Source organism: Odocoileus virginianus, chromosome 32, assembly GCF_023699985.2.
Source record: "Odocoileus virginianus isolate 20LAN1187 ecotype Illinois chromosome 32, Ovbor_1.2, whole genome shotgun sequence".
Lineage (NCBI taxonomy): Eukaryota > Metazoa > Chordata > Mammalia > Artiodactyla > Cervidae > Odocoileus > Odocoileus virginianus.
The window spans coordinates 34812177-34832598 of record NC_069705.1 but is presented as its reverse complement, the minus strand read 5'-3'; the positions used below and the strand labels follow the sequence as shown (position 1 = coordinate 34832598).

Genomic DNA, 20422 nt, shown 5'->3' with positions numbered 1-20422 from the left:
CCTTGCTTTTCACGTCTCTTCGTTCTTCTGCTATTTGTAGTCTCCTTCTTGCTTTTTTTTTTCTTTTGGATGGTTTTGTTTGCCGTCTCCTGTACAATATTACAGAACTGTGTCCATAGTTCTTCTAGATCTAGTCCCTTAAATCTGTTTGCTACCTCTATCGTGAATGCATATGGGATTTGATTTAAGTCATACCTGGCTGACCTACTGTTTTTCATGGTTTTCTTTAGTTTAAGCCTGAATTTTGCTATGAGAAGCTGATTATCTGAGCCACAGTCAACTCCAGGTCGTGTTTTTGCTGACTGTATACAGTTTCTCCATCCTTCGATTGCAAAGAATGTAATCAATCTGATTTCGGTATTGACCATTTGGTGATGTCCATGTGTAAAACTGTCTCTTGTGTTGTTAAAAAAGGTATCTGCTATGACTAGTGCATTCTCTTGGCAGAATTCAGTTAGCCTTTGCCCTGTTCCATTTTGTTTCCCAAGGCCAAATTTGCCTGTTACTCTAGGTATATCTTGACTTCCTACTTTTGGATTCCAATCCCTGATGATGAATAAAACATCTTTCTTAGGTTTTAGTTCTAGGAGGTCTTCTATATCTTCATAATAGTGATCAACTTCAGCTTCTTTGGCGTCTGTGGTTGGGCCATAGACCTGGATTACTGTGATGTTGAATGGTTTGCCTTGGAAATGAACTGAGGTCATTCTGTTTTCTTTGAGGTTGCACCTAAGCACTGTATTTCAGACTCTTTTGTTGATTATGATGGTTACTCCATTTCTTCTATGGGATTCTTGCCCAGAGTAGTAGATATAATGGTCATCTGAATTAAATTCGCCCATTCCTGTCTATTTTAGTTTGCTGATTCCTAGGATGCCGATGTTTATTCTTACCATCTCCTGCTTGACTATGTCCAGTTATACACACATATGTACATATTCTTTTTCAACATCTTTTCCATTATAGATTATTACAGGATACTGAATATAGTTCTGTGTGCTATACAGTGGAAACTTATTGTCTCTTGTACATATAGTAGTGTGTATCTGTTAATCCTAAACTCCTAATTTATCTCCCCCACCCCACTACTGGCGACTTCCTTTGTGCCTGCAGTGCAAGAGACCCTAATTTGATCCCTGGGTCAGGAAGATCCCCTGGAGAAAGTAATGGCAACCCACTCCAGTATCCTGCTTGGGAAATCCCACGGACAGAGGAGCCTGGCGGGATACAGTCCATGGGATCGCAGAGAGTTGGACACAACTGAGTGACTAACGCTTTCACTTTCACCCCTGCTGCTATACCCCTTTGGTTTGTTTTCTATGTCTGTGAGTTCATTTCTGTTTTGTAAATAAGTTCAAGAATGGTGTTTATTTATCTGTGCTTGAAATGGTCAATGCTGTTAAGAACACTAAATAGATACATGAGTTTTAGAAGAGATGCATATATTTCAAATCTTTTTATAGTACTCTTAGACCTGGCAAGTGGTATTACTGTCTATAGTAATGAACAAATTATGAAACTGTCCTGAGTAGTTTTTCTATTTTAAGGTTTGTCAGTTAACAGATGAACAGATCCATCACCTTGTGAAAATGATACGTGATTTCAGCATTCTTTTTTACAGGGTAAGAGCAAACATTTTTCAACTATGCAAAATGTTGCTTATTTTCCTTTAATTGCACCAAAAATGTTAAGGCTGTATGTAGCCGTCTAAGGGTAAGAGCATAGAGGTGCAGTGGGGAGAAGTGACATGTTGTGGGCATAATTAACATCTTAAAATTTTAGGTCAAAGGTCAGCCCAAACTAACTATAATTATGTTAGATTATCTTTATACTAAGTTGGGAGACAGGTATGTTGGCATGTTACTTAGACTCATGTTCTAATTTTGGGCATATAAAAGTAAAAGATAGGTAGCCTAGAGAGAGAGTCAATACTTTGGGATAAATATAGTCTTTGTTTCAATCACATTTTGCCACTTACCATTTGTGTGGTTAATATTATTTAGGTTACTTAACTTAGGTTTAGTTTATCTATAAAATAGGGTAATATTTGTCTTAACACAGACGCTGTTTTGAGAACTGTAAATTTTGAGAGTTGTGTATATAGGCATGGGCTTCCCTGGTAGCTCACCTGTCAAGAATTTGCCTGACAATGCAGAAGACATGGGTTCAATCCCTGGGTCAGGAAGGTCCCCTGGAGAAGGAAATGGCAACCCTTTGCAGTGGCAATCCCAATGCCTCGGAAATCCCATGAACAGAGGAGCCTGGCGGGCTACAGTCCATGTGGTTGCAAAGAGTCAGACATGACTGAGCAACTAAGGAGAAACATATTTTATCTTTAAACAAATTATCATAAATATGTCTTTTTTTCTCTACATTCCATTTTATATGTTCAAAATGTTTATTCTTGCTATTGTTAGAAAGTCAGGTGTTGTAGGATTCTTCATTAGTTGGCCTAAAGTGTTAATGAGTCTTTAGATTTACATACCTGTCCTAAGTATCTGTGGCTGTTTTAATATTATATATGCCCACTTGTGCTTTTAGGGAAAGATGATTCCAAATCACTACCCATTTTCTGCCCAGATTAAGATGTGTATTTCAATACTTGGCTTAAATTATTATGGATTGTTTTTTTAATTTTCAGCTTGTACTATTATTTGCTGTATTTCTGAACTTTTAAATTTTCACACTGCTGATATAAATCCCAAACATTGGCTTTTGGAGGAGTTTTACGTGTGTGTGAGTAGAATAAAACTGACAGAGAATAATCAATGTCTTTTGAAATAGAATTCTGCCAAATGGAACATGTTTGCTGCTAGGATGGTATTTGAATTTTTCTTCTTTTTCAGTGAATTGTAAGATTAAAAACAACTGTCCCTTTTTAGGTCAGCAAAGAAGATGATCTTATTAAGCTTTACCCTGTAGAAATAAATTTTTTGGCTATTGAAACAAAGTGAGCAGCTTCAATATTCTAAAAATAATCAGATTTAAAGCTAATCTAGTCTTTTTCTTATAACCACATAATTATGTTTAATTATAAAAACCTTAAAAGCATGAAAGGCATTTTAAATTATAGCACTTTTGTATCCTGTTTAGATAAGAGGGTAAAAAGCCATGCAAAGAGCAATTTTAAATACTAATAAGTTATAAAATAATGGCTTAATTACTTCACATAAACCTTATTTGACAAATGTTGCTGAATCTTGTCAATACCTTTTTCTCAGATGAAAGAAAGATCATGAGGACATATGTATAAGCCTATGTACATTTTTAACAAATCATTTTTAGAAATGTCTTTCAAGAATATGTCATATATAACATAACGTAATGTTTGTTTGTTTGCTTTTAGTGCTGCAAAGTGGGATCTGCTCTCTCTAAATACTGTAAGGTTTACAAGCGTCCAAACTGTGGTCAGTGTTGCTGCAAAATAACTGTGTGTCGCTTAGGGGAGAATAACAGAATGACATATTTCTGTCCTCACTGTCAGAAGGAAAATCCTCAGCATGTTGACATATGGTGAGAAATCTAATTTAAAGTGTACTGTTTGCCCCAATTCTCTTAACAAAAGGTCTATTAATAAGAGAACATAGCTGAAGAGCTATCAGGCTATTAAGAACAGAACATAACTCACAAGTGTTTGAAGGCTTGGAAGAAAATAGTAAATAATATCATCCAAAAACCAGAATGATCTGGAGATGGTTTATGAGCCTCTTCTGATTCTGCAGAAAATCTCTAAGTTTAATGTTAATATCCAGGCTTTGGCTTTTGTCTCATTTATAAAATGATTACTAGGAAGTGTAGTTTTGTCAATAATAGGAAAAATGCAACTACTTTCCAAAGCTCTTAATAGAAAACATTAGCAAACTCTCTTTACTGAATTGCTGTCTTCCTGGTGAAGCAACCAACTACTTAGTAAACACGACGTGGTGATTCAGCCAGTGGCTGAGTAAGTCTGTTCCCATTCTGCGTTCCAGAGCAGGGAACTCACCACTGGGTGGGTTCAAGGACCCACTGGCTCCACTGCGAGAATTGAGCTAAAACTGTGTTGCTCTCCTGACCTGCACAAGCCCCTGCTCTGACCTGTGGAGCACAGTGGTACTTCGGGCCTGCTCAAATAAGTGTCAGTTCAGAACTAGCGTCCCTGGAAGGCTGGGTGAAATATTAACCATATAAAGGAGCTGCAGGATTTGTGATTTTAAGTCAGATGAATCAGTACAGACATGAAGCACATTAAGTGCTACAAGAGTGCAGGGACATTAGCTCTTTATAGGAACACAAAAGCTTGGAAAAATCTCATACAAAAAGTGTAATTTGATGTTTCTTTTAGAGCTATAATTTTGGCTAAGTAAATGAGCAAGCAGACATTATTTAATTGGAAAAGCATTGCCACAAACCTCAAATCATTGATGGTAACACTGGCGAAGCCACGTGAAGACTGCAAGCTGTTAAATAGGAAAAGCTAGTTTTACAGTTAGGGTGGGGTTAACGGGTCAGAATCAGTAGCACTAGGAATGGTTCATGTCTAAGCTAAATCAGTAGATAAAGACTTTTTAATTGGTTATAGCAATGTTAGGATAGAAAATGAAGAAACACACAGGAAGCTTGTGTAGTATAATGGACAAGAGATGGTTACTAGGCCTGAGGTCAAGACACTGGAAATGGAGGAAGAAATAGTCACCTAGAGCCGGCAAGAATTATGACAGATTTGATATGTAGGGTAATGCAAAAAGTTTCAAGCCCCAAAACAGAAATTTTCACTTTACAGGACTGGGAAAGATGGGTGGAATGGAAGAGATAAATCAAGTTTTGGATATGTGGATCAGATCCATGTATGGTGGGTGATGAAGGCTTGATGGTTACACCTGTGTTGTTGATGGAAGTATTAACACAGGATTGATTCACTGGAAAAGTATAGAGAAAAGAAGCAAGGTCTGAGCTTTGGAGAGTATACCTAACTACACAGTAGGAGGGAAAGAGGCAGAGAGGGAACAGGATGCGGTGGTTGGAGACCGCAGGGCAAGCAGGGAAGTACACATCTGTGAGGAGGTCTGGGAGGGCGGAGGCACCATCTTGTCTGGGGAGCTCAGGGCCCCAGGACGGAGGTGATGTGGTCCAGATCCCCTTATGTCTCTATCAGTATGTCTGCAGCTGTCTTTTGTTTTTTCTTCCTTGTTCCTATGTTTCATTTTCTTCATCACCTTTTGTTAACAATTACTTTTCTCTAAACCACGCCATATCCCCCTTTTTTCAGGTTCCTCACTGCATTTTACTATCAGAGATCTGAAATATGGTTAGATAATGTTATATTACATAAATTTAGGGGTTCCTTATATTTAGTATTACTTTTATTTGATCAAAAACATACAGCATTTCTGGCAGAAGACATTCAATATATATTCATCTACTGAATAAGTGATTAATATTCTGTATGTATTTGTTTTCTATGAGTTGATAGCTTTTGAAGTTTTTAAAAATTCACATTCTTCCAGTTTGTCAAGTAAGCAAAGGTCTTTTGAAACTAGGATTCAAAGCCTCAAGGGTTCCCTGAAAGAGCCGTGGGAGTCACCTGTGAGCTGTAGAGTGGGATGCACCGGATGCGTCCTGGGCCCTCCGCCTCTCCCTCCTAACCTGGGTCTCTTTCATATGTTGGCACCCAGCTGAAGACTTATTGCAGAATAAGTGTGTATATAATAAAGCACTTGAAAACCAGTAATATTTGCCCCACTCTTAGAGATTTCTGCAAGTAAGTATATTCTAGTCATTGTCTGGATGAGCATTTGAGCACTTTTTTATATTGACTAAACTTTTTTCGTTTTAAAGTCATTTCAAATTCAAATGAAATATTAAAAATTTCAATCATAATGATCTAAATTCTTATGTTCCTTCAGTCACTAAAAATTTACTTCAGTCCTTCCTGAAGTCCTACCCAGATTTTCCAGTCTATTGGTCACACCATTCTTTGCATACTTGTATTTTGTATTGTTGGCTCTTCTTTACATTCTTACTAGCAAAATCTATGTGTGTGAGTATTGTTTTCATGAAGGGAAACTGCATTATTCTTTGACTTTACTGGAGTCTTTATAATTTTTTCCTCACTTTTTTTTTTTTTTTTGATGTTGACTTTATGAGGGCCTGCAGTATGTTAGGTGCTGGGATAGCACAGAGGAATAGAATAGTGACTCTGTGACTGATAAGTTCCCACATATGCTTCTGCTCAGTCCTTTCTCTGAGGACCACCAGCCCTGAGGTCTCCCTCAGCTGTCCCTCTGCCAGGCTGTTCCTAGGTCACTGGTGGATGGTGCGTGTTTGAAGGGACTTGGGGCCCCAGTCATGGTATCCCCTAAGCAAGGAACGGAGCGGCATCTCTTGAATTGGACATGTGAGACAGTCCACCTGCTCCCTGACATCACCAGGGCACATAGGTCCCTGGGCACTGAGCAGGTGTGAGGTGGTGCTGGCAGCACGTGGGTCTTGCCCAGAGAGAACCCCAGGCCTGACGTCGCGGACAGTGCCCTCCACCTCCTGCAGCTGGAATGACAGCTTCTGTCCCCCACGCTCACCAACCCCCTCCACAGAGGACCACACAGCAAGCCGCGGAAGCTTCCTGAGTGTCTGGCAGATTTGCCTCTGCAGCAGGGCCTGCAGGATGTGTTGACAGAATGGGTGTGAGGGAAAAGTGTTACAGACAGCTCCCAGGTTTCTGGCCTCATCAGCTGAGTGCATGGTGATGCCCTTTGCCGAGATGTGCCAAACCGGCGGGAGTGCAGACTGGGGGCAGGGGTCCCGGCTTTTACCTGCACAGGCTTCCTGTGGCTGCTGTAACAGCTTACCAGCAGCTGGACGGCTCAAAGCAGCAGCAGTTTATTCCCTCATGGTTCTGGGTGCCAGCAGTTCATTATTCTCACTGGGCCAGAGTCACAGTGTGGGCAGGGCTGTGCACCCCTAACCCAGCGGCTCTAGCACGGAATCCACTCCTTGCCTTTTCCAGCTTCTGGTGATTCTGGTGTCCTACGCTTGTGGCTACATGATCCCAGTCTCTGCCTTTCCCTTCTGCATGTATCAAATCTCCCTCTGCCTCACTCTCTCTTAAGGACACTTGTGTTTGGATTAAGAGATCACTCTGATAATCTTTTGGAGGTCATTATTCAGCCTACTGCAGACATGTTAGGGTTGAAATTCTGGTTAACTGTCTAACTGGAAACTGAAAAGAATTTATTACTAGATTATTAAGACATGGAGCAGTTAAGAGAAAATGTTTCCAAAGCTTCTGTATGTAACAATAAATATTCACTTACAGTAAATTTGTAGGATAGAAAATGAAAAGGGTGAAAAGTTGGAGCACATTAAAAACCTGAAGGCTATTTAAATTGTGCTTTACTTAATTATGAATAAATACATAATGCTGCTGTCTCTCATAGTAAGTCAGTAGAGGGCAGGGATTAGGTCAAGTAAATTCTTTAGAAGGTCTGATATTGCATAGGAATAAGAGATATTTTTAAAAATTTATTAAAGTATAGTTGATTTACAGGGGTGAGAAATATTGAATAGCATTAAAAGTCAAGGTAAATAAAGATAAAAGAACCATAATGAGATGTGTCTTACTTTCAGATTTTCTTATGCTATTTATGATTTTACCAAACAAGTCTGAATTTAAAACCTGTTATAATTATATGTAGGGAGCAAAATATTACAGAAGACAAGGCTACCTTTGAGAGTCAAAGAAGTCATGTTCTGAAATGTAAGGTACAAAGCCTTTACCGGAAGAGTTTTTTTCAATATTAATGTTTGGAATCATGAAAGGAATCCATGACCCTGCCTTGGTTGCTAAGCCATGTGATGTGCTCTGCAGACCCAGAGCAGGACTACATCAGAGCTTAGAAAGGCACTTTCTTGAACAATACAGAGTCAACTAGGAATTTGGGGTAGAGAATCATAGTTTACGTCTGTGGCCAAAAATTGGGGTTGGTTTTACTGTTTGCTTACTAATCTGTTAGATATCAACATGAGAGAGTTTTACCTGAAGGGACATAACGTTAAGTATAGATATCTTTCTCATCATAATAGATTGTAGATCAACTAATTGCCACAGTGCTGAGTAGACACTGTTGAGAAATTCCAGAGGCGCACAAAGTATATGTGAAGCTTTTCTTATCTTAACGGTCATTGCCTTGATTTCTACATAACTTTTTTCCTCCGTAATTTGTTTGACTAAAGATGGTTTTGCTTCGGGAAGAGTCCCACTTACTTTAATGCTCCCTTACAGAAATGCTCCCTAGTGGTTAGGTCAACTGCTTTTAGTTGGTTTAAAAGTACACATACACAGTTCTTTGATTGTAAGTCTTTTGTTAGTTCTGTCTTTAATAGCAATCTTCAGAACCCAAGTGAAAACATTCTGAGACATAGAACTTCTAAGCAATAGTAAACGTGTAACATTTGGGTATTGTAATTGTGGTTCTGTAATTGTTTCTGCGGTACTCAGAATGTATAAGAACAAGACCGTAATAAAAGTGTTAATGATTAACTTTAGAAAAAATTCTCTTCTAGCATGCTGCCAGTTAGAAACACTGCAGTCAGTTGGTCTTGTAGCAGAGAGGGTCATCTTATGGACTGTGTGGCCCAGAAATTTGAAGAGCAATGGACATGCGAGGTCTGTACTCTAATAAATAAGCCGTCTTCTAAGACATGTGATGCTTGCCTGACTTCAAGGCCTGCAGGTAAGACTAAATTTTGATTCTGAGTTCCTGCTATTTCAAAGAGGATAAATTATACAAAGGCAAGTATATATCTTGTTCCATTTTGATATTTCACAACTAACTAAAATGCCTTCTTTCTGAAAGATTTAAAAGAATTGCCAGCCTTTGCATGTAAACCATGCTAATATTCTGTTGAGCACTTTTTTTTTTTAAACAGGGAGGGAACACATGGTATGTGCCTTTGTATCTCACAAAACTGAGATGATCACATCTGTTCTCTACTGTTTCTAATGAATTATTCAATAAAGCTTTGTTTTATGCAGATTTCAGCAACTTTTGAGTTTGTTATTCAGTCCAAGTGTTTCATAAATTGAAAGGGAGGATTTCTGTAAGAATATCTTTGCAGGTGGAATAGAAAAATGCTGAATTTTTTCCTCTTTCTTTATCCCTCCTACCCCTTGTTATTAAAATCTTTACCCAGACAATTGTACTGATTTCATTCAAATCCTTCAAAATAACTCTTTAGAGCTCACAATTTCATGCGTTCAGAGAATGTAAAACCTCAGAGAAAACCTGTGATTAAGAACCATCTCATTGATGCGGCTTCTATTGTGTTCTCAAAATGTTCTTTCTTTCTTCAATTAGAGAGGAGAAAGTTCATTCTTGACTTCTGGACCCCACATTGTGTGAGCCGTCATACTGTGTTTTGTTCTCTGGGCCAGAGAGGCAGGCATCACCCCTTGCACAGCTTCACTGGGAGCAGAAGGAACTGTGTCTCCTATTTCTGGCCTTGCCTTCTTCAGTATCATTCAACAGAGAGCCTTTAGAAAATCACAGTCTTAGATTTCCACATTTATTTTGACATTCTGAAATGCCTTTACACATCTTAATTATTTTCTTGTTATTTTTTCTGAATATGAAAGGCATATATCTCAAGAGCAATTTAGAATAAATCACAGTACAGATTCTAAAATTCTAAGATGCTTTCTTGAAACATATTTAATAAATGTAAATCTTTGTAATTCATCTTTACTTTTTTGTAATAAGCCTTTCAGTTGGTCTCATCATTCACAGACACATTCCTGATGATCTAGATATAGACTCTAACTGCTGACCTAAAGCTTTGTGGGATGACCCCTCTTAATTATACTGCATTAATATTTGGTTTGCTAGTTGCAAAATCGATAGCTCAATAACCTTTAAATGCTAAAACACAATATAAAGCATAATAAATACAAATCTTTATTAAACCCACCTCTGAGTCCCTGGAAGTTGTTGAAATTTTGCACTTCATGTAACTCTATTTCCTAATCAGAAGGTGGCTTTCTGGATTGTTCAGGCTAACTTTGTATTATTAGTTCTATACATTAAGTCACTGTAATAAATGAACTGAATGTTTTAATCAGATGAAAAGATGTTTCAAATAGTCAGTGTATTTAAAGGAATTCTATAGAACTACTTGTCTCTTCTTCCAGATTCAGTACTCAGGAATGAAGGAAATCCTTTTGTCTTTAACAACTTAGTGAAATACCCTTGTAATAGCTTTGGAAAACCGAAGGCAAAAGTGAAGATCAACAGGAAAACTGCATTTGGAACTGCAACTCTTGTTTTGACGGATTTCAGCAATAAGTCCAGTGCTTTGGAAAGAGAAGAAAGCCAAAATCATATACCAGATGGAGAGTTTCCAAGCCCTCCTCCTAACATGTGTGGTAGTGATACACTGAACACCTCCAAGGAGAGAACAAACTGTGGAAGTCAATCATCTAACAAAGTAAATATATCACCTGTAGTCTGCTCTCAGTATAAATTATTTAGTCCAGCACATAAAAAATTAAAAACAACCCACTACTCATCACCAGATCTTAAAAGTTGCAACCCTGGATTTTCTAACAGGTATGATACCTCTCACCTTGGTCTTTAAGGTATTTGCATTAAGTTTTAAGGATGAAGAAGAATCATCCATTGCTAAGGAAGCCTAATTGATCTTGGAAATGTAAATCAAACCCAGAAAGACTTTTACAGTATTCAATAATTTGCATCCCTTTCTTCCTCTAGCTTATAATACTACAGAAGGGAAGAGAATGAAAAACAGAATTTCCTCCATCCATAGAAAGTTTGGTTTTGGTTTTTCTGACTTAACTATATACATGCTTAATACAGAATCTTTGGAAATATTGGAGAGTATAAGTACAAATAATTAAATCCCCCCCTAGTCATACTGGTTATCAGTCTCTACTGTTAGCAATGTTTTATTTTTTTTAACTTTTCTTCCAGTGAAAGATAGTTCTTCTAAAAGGGAAACTGTTCATTTAGTAAATGTCCTCTGTTCTGAAGGAGAGGGATCTGAGACATTTTTAGTGACATTTCTGCTAAAGAAAGTGGCTGTATTTCAAACAGCCAGGGAGAGTGGTGGTCATTATTTCAACCAAAAAGCCTTGAAGAGCATGTGTACTACTTTTGGACATGAAATTAAAAGGTTGTAATTCCAATTAATGAATACTACCACACCACATATGTTTTTAAGAGACTACTAGCTATACATTCGGGAGAAGACACAAGCTGCTGTCACCAGAGATAGATACTTTAGTAAACAGTGTCATCCTTGTCCTTAATAATTATTGGCAGCTGCTCCTCCTGTTCTTCTCCAGCCTTATTTAATATATTGTCTGGGGCTCCTGACTGTCATATCTCCATCAGGGAGAGACTTCTCTCCACAATTTTCTTTTCCTTAAGAAAGCAGACATTGTGTATCCAGCATCTTTACATGAAAGGGAGAGTATTTTAAATGAAGTGAAGGTGGGTCTTCTTACCAATGGGAGATTAGCAGGGGAAGAGCTGCTGTGGGTGGGCTCTGAAATAATCTCAGGAGGGATTCTGGTTTCCACCCTCTCCTCTGATTAGCTGTGTCTTTGCTGATGGAAAGATTCTTCCTCTGGGTCATGAGGCGAAGGACCACCAGTGCACACACCTGGAGCAACCCTCGGGGAATCCTTGTAACTTATTTCATAACAATTCTGAGATGATTTTGGGCCAATAGATACTTTAATCTTCCCCATACTGGTTCTAAATTTACCATCAGTTCATCTTGATAATTTATTCTTGGCTAATTCTTTGTTGCTGTTCTTCCTATTCACTTATAACTTGCTTGACTTTTGTCTGTAATACTTATAAAATAGAGACATTTGAGTTAAGCCATGAAGGGGAAACTTTTAACTACTGCATTAGTACACCATCTCTTCACTTAACGCTAATAGCGTTTCATGATGAAAGTTCATGAAGGAGCTAGTTAAGAGGGTCCGAGTTGGGAGGCTTTCCTGAAAGAAAATCATTTTTGAACAGCCTTTTCTATTGTGTCCCATAAGTGGAAAGAAGCAGGTGTGATTGTTTAAAAACATTGTGGCTTTTTTTGCACTCAGATGAAGTATCTTGGCATATTTTTATTTCCTTAGTGCTTTGTAGAAAATCTCAGACAATTTAACTAATGAATTAGGGATTTAAAAAAACATTAATGTAACCTTAAATTTAAATGATTTCCTCATAAGCCATTAGTAATAGGGTCATATGATTAATCACAGCACACAGCATTACTTAGAAACACTGCTGCATGCGAATGTGTTGAATATAAGAACCCCAGGAATGCAACTCTAAAATCAATCAAGATCAACTATCAGAATAAATGTCAAGTGATGAAATACATTCACCCAGCAGCCCTTCTGCACCCAGCTACTTTACAAGGAATAAATTGCAAATTACTGTCATTTATTTCATTTTTCTCCTTGTCTGACAGCTACAGTGTTCATCTTGTGGACAAGATGCTGAGCAGAAGCTCACAACATAATAGGATTAAAGCAGGTGGTCCACTCAGAGAAGTGATAGCCAGTTCATTTTTTCTTTAATTATTATATGGTAATTAATTTGCTTTTTGTTCTCTTAATTACTGATCTCATCACCACATGATACATGCTATGTTGACAGGGCATATTTTCAGATTGGTCTTTAGACAGACTTGAATTGAATCCAGCTACTGGATTATAAATTAGATAGTTGAACCAATTTTTAAGCAGTTAAGAATGACTGTTAGACAGTTTTAAGTCTTTGATCCAATTATTGTAAATACAGAGCAAAACACAGTGATACCACTTCAAAGAAATCATACATGTATTTTAGGTTGAAGTTTTCCCTGAGCTGATACAAAGGCTCATGTAGATGAGAGAAATGAAATAAAATCAGTCTGCTGCCATCAGGGTTGCCAAATTCTACCTCTAATCACCAGTGAAGCACTGACACCTTGTACATGCCTCTGGGTCACCTTTTGGGGTTTTCAGTCCCCAAGAATGTCAGAGCCAGCTGGGACCATCCAGGATGAGTCATTTAACCTCTGTTTGTTGTGATCCTTGAAATACTACTAAACTATAAAATATACATTCAGTGAGACTGATTAATTTAAAAATATCAGATAATTTTTTTTATAATCACCTGGTCTGTATAAGTTAAACCATGATAAATTGGTCATTGAAAAAAATACCCACTTTAAAATTAAAAACCTGTGCTTGGTAATGTCCTCCTTTTTGATAATAGCTTTTGTCTGATCTCTGTTTAATATTATTTGAACAATGCTTATTGAACACGTTCAGTGTTTATTATTAAGTATTTATTGAGAACCTGTTGTGCATCATAAATATTACTGTTGATTCTAATGACTTTTACCTCAGTAAACTATAGCGAGCAGGGCTAAAGTCAGCCCACCCCCAGTTTTAATAAGTAAAGTTTTATGGAGACAATCCCGTTTCCAGTTGGTTTACATATTCTCTCTGGCTACTTTTCATGATAAAACAGCAGACTTGAGTATTTTTCAACAGAAACCAAAAAACCCATGAGCCTAAAAGTATGTCCCTTTTGAAAAAATTCACCGACCCCAATCTGTTATATTGGCCATTTATGCCGTGTTTAGTCTTAGAGTTGTGTCCGACTCTTTGTGACCACAAGCTCTCCAGTTTCCTCTGTCCTTGGGCATTCTCAAGGTAAGAATAATGGAGAGGGTTGCCATGCCCTCCTCCACTGACCATTTGTAATCCAATATTAATATTTAAGATAACAATCCTAGTTATCAAAATAAGTTAAACTATTCCGTATGCTTTTTACCCAAGAAAATGCTTTGCTACATTATTGAAAGTTTTTAAAGTAATGATGGAAACAAAGAGGAACCAAAATGTCCTCAGTTAATCAGAACATTTAATTATTCTGGGTAGTATTTGTTATCATGAAATGAAGATTGGCTGTGCGTCTTTGGAGCCTGTGTGGTCTTGGTTGCAGTAACTCGGTACTCTGACACATACTGCGGGAATGTATATTCAGTCTCTGGGGTTCTGAGTCTGCCAGAGATCTGGAGTAGAGGCAGATGATTCTGAGGAGCTGCCCAGTAATCCTGACGCTTCTGGTCAATGGGCCGCACTCGGAGGGCCGGAATAAGATAGCTTATGGAGTTTTTTAATTTATCTTTGTACTAAGGAAGAAAGGGAATGGAAGACAGAAATGAGGAACTTACAGGAGACACTGGAGTCTTTCCTTCCTATCTTGATCCTGTCTTCCAAAAAAGCTTTACTAATAAGGGAATCTAAACCTCTCCCTGGATTTATGAAGCTGGAGATTTCTAGGTTGAAGCAAGTGGGTTCAAAAATGTTTGATTGTTAACCCCAGCATTCCAAATAATAAAATTATGTTTGCATGTGTGTACTTTTTTAAAGAAAGCATCCATTTATTTCCTTCTCTTAAGATTTTTAACTTTATTTCTCCTCTAAATTTTTTGTAAGCATTGTTTATTACCCTCTTGCTTTGATTTTGAAATCACTCAACTTCTCTACAATTATCCAAATATTTAGCTTCTCTTGGAGTTAACATTTTAATATTTACTCTTTGGGAGGCACTGATGAAACCAAAGGAGATGGAAAAGAGAAGTCTTTTGCCCTTCACCTTCTTTATTTCTGGTTAGTGTTCCCTGTGATTCTAAATTATAAGCCACCATCCCCCACACTGAAAGTGCTACCAACAAAATACCTGCTGGAGGAATATTTAATAATAACAGTTTCTTCACAATGCCCACAGCTGCTTTCATCTTATAGATGCTGCTGCACAAACAGCTTCAGAAACTACCCTCAGGATGTTTGAGTCCATTTAAAGCAGTATAGTTAAATGTCTTTTATAAACAAGTGTAGACCAACTTCATCACAAATAAAAGATCCCTTGTATGTCAATTATATCTCAATTGAAACTGGAAAAAATATCTCATACTCTGAACATTTTTTTTATCACTCTGAACATTTTGATTAGATATGATGCCTTTAGAAACTATAGGAACGAGTATGTGAAGCTTATAGTTTAGGATTTATAAGTATTTTTTTAAAAAATCACTTGAGAATGGTATTTTGTTCTTCAGAAATTAACAAAAGAAAGAAAGAACTTTATCATTTAAAAATTAAAAATTGGGCTATTAGGGGAAGGGCTTCTGGTTTTAATAAGGGCTCTTTTTCTCTTCAATTGGTTTATTAAAAAGACCATTATAAAGGCATTATTAAAAATATGCAAAGTATAAAAAATTAAATCATGAAGTTAATTTTTGAAGAGAAAATTCCACATACAGTGGAAGGCCAGCTTCTGACCTTTATACACTGTATGCAGGGATAACCTCCAGCCGCTCTTGATCTAATCATGGGGAAGAATAAAGCTTCCTTGCTAGCTTTACAGAATACATGTTTCTGCTCTGGTGGCAGCCTGCTGAAATATGATTGCAACTATTATGTAGCCTTGATCAAAGCAAAGCATAGAAAATTATCTTTAGAGTGGGCAGTAGAAAAAGTGATCTCTTTGGCCTTGTCAGAGCCATTGATGACAGTCTGCTACCCATGAGAAAATAATTAGAGAAGATTGTGACTTGTTCGTTTGGGGGTCAGGGGGCTGTTAAGACTTGAGAATATTTTAGGGGAAATAAAAGTGGCCACCCAGTCATGTTGGGTAAGAAAAGAACCAAATGTCACAAATGAAAACTAAGAAGATTGGATGTGCAAGTCAGCTGTTTTTATTCTTGAGAAATTTAAATTATATGTTTAATTTAAATTAAATTTACATAAATAGGTACCCTCATAAGTAAATTAGAATTACCTGGGAAAACCAAGAATTAGAATGATGTAGGAGTGTGTGTAATTACGTGAAGTTGACCACGGTCCCTTTTTGGCACCATTTCTCTGTACAGGCAGGATTCTAATGTGGAGGTGAGGTGGTGTGAATGATCCCTTTTAGCACTGTCGTGCTGCAGTTATTTTGTAACTTGTCATTACAGTGAACTTCAAAACAATTTGACAGATGGTCCTTGCTCGTTAAATGCCGGCAGTCCCCGCTGCAGTAAACACGGCCGCCCCTGCGCTCTCCGAGTGGTGAGGAAGGGTGGAGAAAACAAGGGCAGGCACTTCTATGCTTGTCCTCTACCGAGAGAAGCACAGTGTGGATTTTTTGAAGTACGTGTATGATTCATCAAACTTAATGTTTATGTCATTGAAAACTTAGGGCCACTAAAATGTAGCAAATATCTGTCCTTTTCTTGTTTTATCTTTAAAAAAGCTATACTGGTGGTGTTAAAATTCAAAGGTGTTCATCTCCAAAAGAAAAATTAATCAAATGACAGCTGTTCCATTATTAGAGTATATTTGTAACCACCAGTACAGGTAGAAGTGTCCCTTGGTTTACAGAGAAAAGTAATAAAGTCACTTACCAGGGACTGATAATCCAAGATAGATATTTGCTCTTCCTGACTTCAGAGTGACATCCAGACCTTTGGTTTATGCATTGAGTAGAGGTACCTGGGAAACTAATTTACATGCCCTGGATTTACAATAAGCTTGGCGAATCCTACTACACAGGCTTAGCCAAATAAAGTGATGACACAGTAACAGTTTAGATGTAAGTGATTCCCCAGCCTTTCAGTCTGTTTGTCCCTCCCAATGACTATGAGACAGAAGACAGGAACCTGGGTCCTTTAGGTCAGTCTTGCTTCCTTCCTCATTGTGAGCCTCACTCTGCTGACTGCCATCCTAAGGCTTAAAGATACATATTCTCCCCAACTGCTTTATCTGATGAAAAGCTGGAAAAAGAAAATACAAATCTGTTTCAGTGCTGGAGCAGAAGTTTTCTGGTTGGGCTTACTGAGAGAGAAATAATCTGTCTTCAGGGATTCCTTAGGAATCCCTAAGGAATTCCCCAGGGAAGCTATGATTTTGATTTCAGAGCCTCGCCCCTTCCCAAGATGTGACTCCATCCTACTCAACTTACACATCTCCCCAAGAAGCTCGTATAGGATTATTGGAGAAAATATTATTAGCAATATTAATATCACAGCCTTCTTGGTAACTCTCTTGAGGCCAAAATTAATAAGGATAAGAATAATACAGTGCAATCTGGTAGTAATTAGTCTGGGTAATTCTGTATTGGATTCTTTTCCTAAGAGAGTAAGAAAGTTCAGTATTAAAGTCATAACAAATCTTTGATCTTAATAGCTTTAACTGAAACAGATCTATAGCAGGAACATTGCTGATTTGCTTTACAGTGAGATTTTCAATAAAGTGAAGGAACTTTATTCTTGTAAGTATCCTATAATTAAGCCTTTGGAAGAAGGACACTTATAATTATGACAACTTCTCGTGTGGTTCAGGCAAATTTGTTGGAGAAGCTACTTATAGGATATAAGGTTTTTTAAGGGCAATAACTAATGACTTACATGTATCTTACAATGTCAGATTAATAGGAAAAGGAGTGGAAACAACAAGGTACTAATCAAATACATCTCATCTGTCTACCTCCATCTAAACTTTACAATCTGTTTCTCTCCAGTGGGCGGATTTGTCCTTCCCATTCTGCAACCATGGCAAACGCACCATCATGAGAACAGTGTTGAAAATTGGACCAAATAATGGAAAGAATTTTTTTGTGTGCCCTCTTGGGAAGGAAAAACAGTGCAATTTTTTCCAGTGGGCCCAAAATGGGCCAGGAATAAACATTATTCCAGGATGCTAAGTTTCTGTAATAAGTGTGCCATCTTTCCATTCAGCGGCTGTGTACATTCCATTTATAATGTATATTTAACCTATTTAGCTATGACAATAAAGTATTTTTAATATGCTCTTGGTCTGTTTTAACTTTAAGGAGGCAGTGATTTTTTTTTTTTTCTTTGAGGAGAGGAGTGTGCAGTTCAATAAGATAATGCAGTATTCTGTCTGTGATGAATAATTTCTCATGTATCACCACTATTCATGATATATGATTAAAGGAACTTCTTGTTTTCCTAAGTGAAATGTAAGAAATGGGATGATCTTTATAGAAAATATTTTCTTTTTTTAAAATTCTATTCAACAAATATCAAGTTCCTCAAGATGCCAGAGACATGCTGAACACATGTATAACTTCAAACGCATTTTCATGAAAAGCTATGGGGATTCAGAATATAAAAGTAACATTTAAAAAAAGAAGAAGTCATCTGTATATCTTAAAAGAAGTTGATTTAAACTTTTCTGCTCTTGATTTAATATCTGGTAATTAATTGCTTAAGTTCATTTCAAAAGCTTAATGTGCTATTATTTTTTAATTTCTAGTTTTATTTTAACTCCCCTCTTTTTAAAAAACTTAGTCTAGGTGTGATTATTTCTCAAAAGAAAAGAAAATATTAATCTCAATGCATTTCTGCATGTTTATGGAAAATTCCATTCAGAGCTGGTTCAGTCTATTTTAAAGGATAGCATGGAAGATGGCTGGAACCTCACTCCCCTTCTAAAACCAAATAGCCCCTGCAGCACTCTAGAGGTTAACAACATACAAAATTACCAACAAGGAAAGAGCATATTTCATCACCATGTGCTTGAAACTTTACAATGAAGAGACACAGAACCAACCTAAGATCAGTGATCTTAATCACTCAACAGGGTAATTATAGAGCTCCACCAGGCCACTGATGGTGTTAGTGACTGATGTGAAGCACACAGGTGTGCATTCAGAAAGTAGCTACATGTTGATTATACAACAACAAGGGGAAAGGCCTATTGCAAACCAGGATTCCATAAATTCTAGTCCCAAAAATCAGCAAATTAATTATGAGGAAATATAGGCAAATGAAACAATAAATTTAGAGATTATTTTCTAAGAAATGTGCAAGATTTAAATGAAGAAAATTTTACTGACACTTCAAAGAAATGTTTCTAGGCCAAGCAGCACCTTGATTGAAAAGGATGGATGTTTTAAAAGTGTCATTCTTCCAAACTTAATTGTGAGTTTTAAAGAAATTTCCCATCAAAATCTCAAGGAGGTTTCTGCTTCCATTGAGGGGTAAGCTCCACCTGAACCCAGCTCTAGATTCTGGAAAAAACCATTCTGGAGTGTGAACAAAAGGAGACAACTTCTAGAGGACTGTGAAATTTGGAGGAAGAGACCAGCAGGAGGTAACTTCCCATTTTTTACAGTGTTTATCCTGAGAGTAGGACAAAGTCAGTTTCAACCCACTATCTTTCTGTCTTGAAGAGCCAGCAGGCGGTCTGGGCAACCACAACTCCTGAGAAGGGGAAATCTCAGAAGGCATTTTGAGATGAGGAGCCCTAAGTTCTGTGTTTAAACTGCCCATGACCTTGAATGACCCCTGAAAAACATTTGTATAGGGCAACTAAAGATACACCAACTGAACAAAGATTTTATCTACCACCCACGAGAATTTGCAATTTGAATCCAATGAAATCAATTGCCTTAGACAAGAGTCAACACTCTCCAGAGGAATATACCAAATCCAGAGTCCGCCACATCTTATACACATTCACTATTCCATCAGGAATTATATAGCATAAGAAGATCCAGAATAATGGGACCCAGATTCAGAGAAAAGACTTAGCACCCAAGACCTCCAAGATGACCAAGATGTATTACTTTGTCTCTTACTTTCATTATATTACAAGGGATTTTGTAAAGCAAAAATATAATCTTGTAAGATTTATAATGTTTGTAGACATGACAGCTATAGCCTAAAGAGAAAGATCAAAGGAGCTATTTAGTTGCAAGTTTTCTACATTTTGTGTGAAATAGTTTCATATTAACACTAATTATGAAAAGTGTATGTTTGTGTTGGAGAAGACTCTTGAGAGTCCCTTGGACTGCAAGGAGATCCAACTAGTCCATCCTGAAGGAGTTAAGTCCTGGGTGTTCATTGGAAGGACTGATGCTGAAGCTGAAACTCCAATACTTTGGCTACCTCATGTGAAGAGTTGACTCATTGGAAAAGACCTGATGCTTGGAGGGATTAGGGGCAGGAGAATAAGGGGACAACAGAGGATGAGATGGCTGGATGGCATCACTGACTTGATGGGCATGAGTTTGAGTGAACTCCAGGAGTTTATGATGGACAGGGAGGCCTGGCATGCCGAGATTCATGGGGTCGCAAAGAGTTGGACATTACTGAGTGACTGAACTGAACTGACTGATATTTGTGTGTGTGTGATATCTATTATCAGACTTCGGAAATTTTCAACCACTGTTTCTCTGAGTACTTTTTTAGTTCACACTCTTCTTTCTGAGATTCTGATGATGCAAATATTAGATCATTATTATTATCCTGCAGACTCCTGGGCTCTGTTTATTTCTCCCACTCTCATTCAAACTGGGTAAATCCTATTCATCTGTCTCCAAGTTCACTGATTATTGTTTTTGATCTT

The 20422-nt window shown here is 37.5% G+C and overlaps 1 protein-coding gene across 4 annotated transcripts in view; it reads left to right on the top strand.

Annotated features, from left to right (window-relative positions):
* The window catches only part of NEIL3 (nei like DNA glycosylase 3), a 78210-nt gene extending 60354 nt beyond the window's left edge, over positions 1–17856 (top strand). For 3 of the 4 annotated variants that reach the window (XM_070460112.1, XM_070460110.1, XM_070460109.1), the window contains exons 5-10: positions 1548–1622; positions 3347–3513; positions 8542–8711; positions 10166–10583; positions 16024–16198; positions 17568–17856. In XM_070460112.1, coding sequence (XP_070316213.1) covers positions 1548–1622; positions 3347–3513; positions 8542–8711; positions 10166–10583; positions 16024–16198; positions 17568–17750 — 1188 coding nt within the window. In that variant the 3' untranslated portion in view covers positions 17751–17856. Of the gene's footprint in view, positions 1–1547; positions 1623–3346; positions 3514–8541; positions 8712–10165; positions 10584–12477; positions 12597–16023; positions 16199–17567 lie in introns of those variants that run through there. The other variant, XM_070460111.1, reaches the window with a different exon arrangement.
* Positions 17857–20422: the final 2566 nt, after the last annotated feature.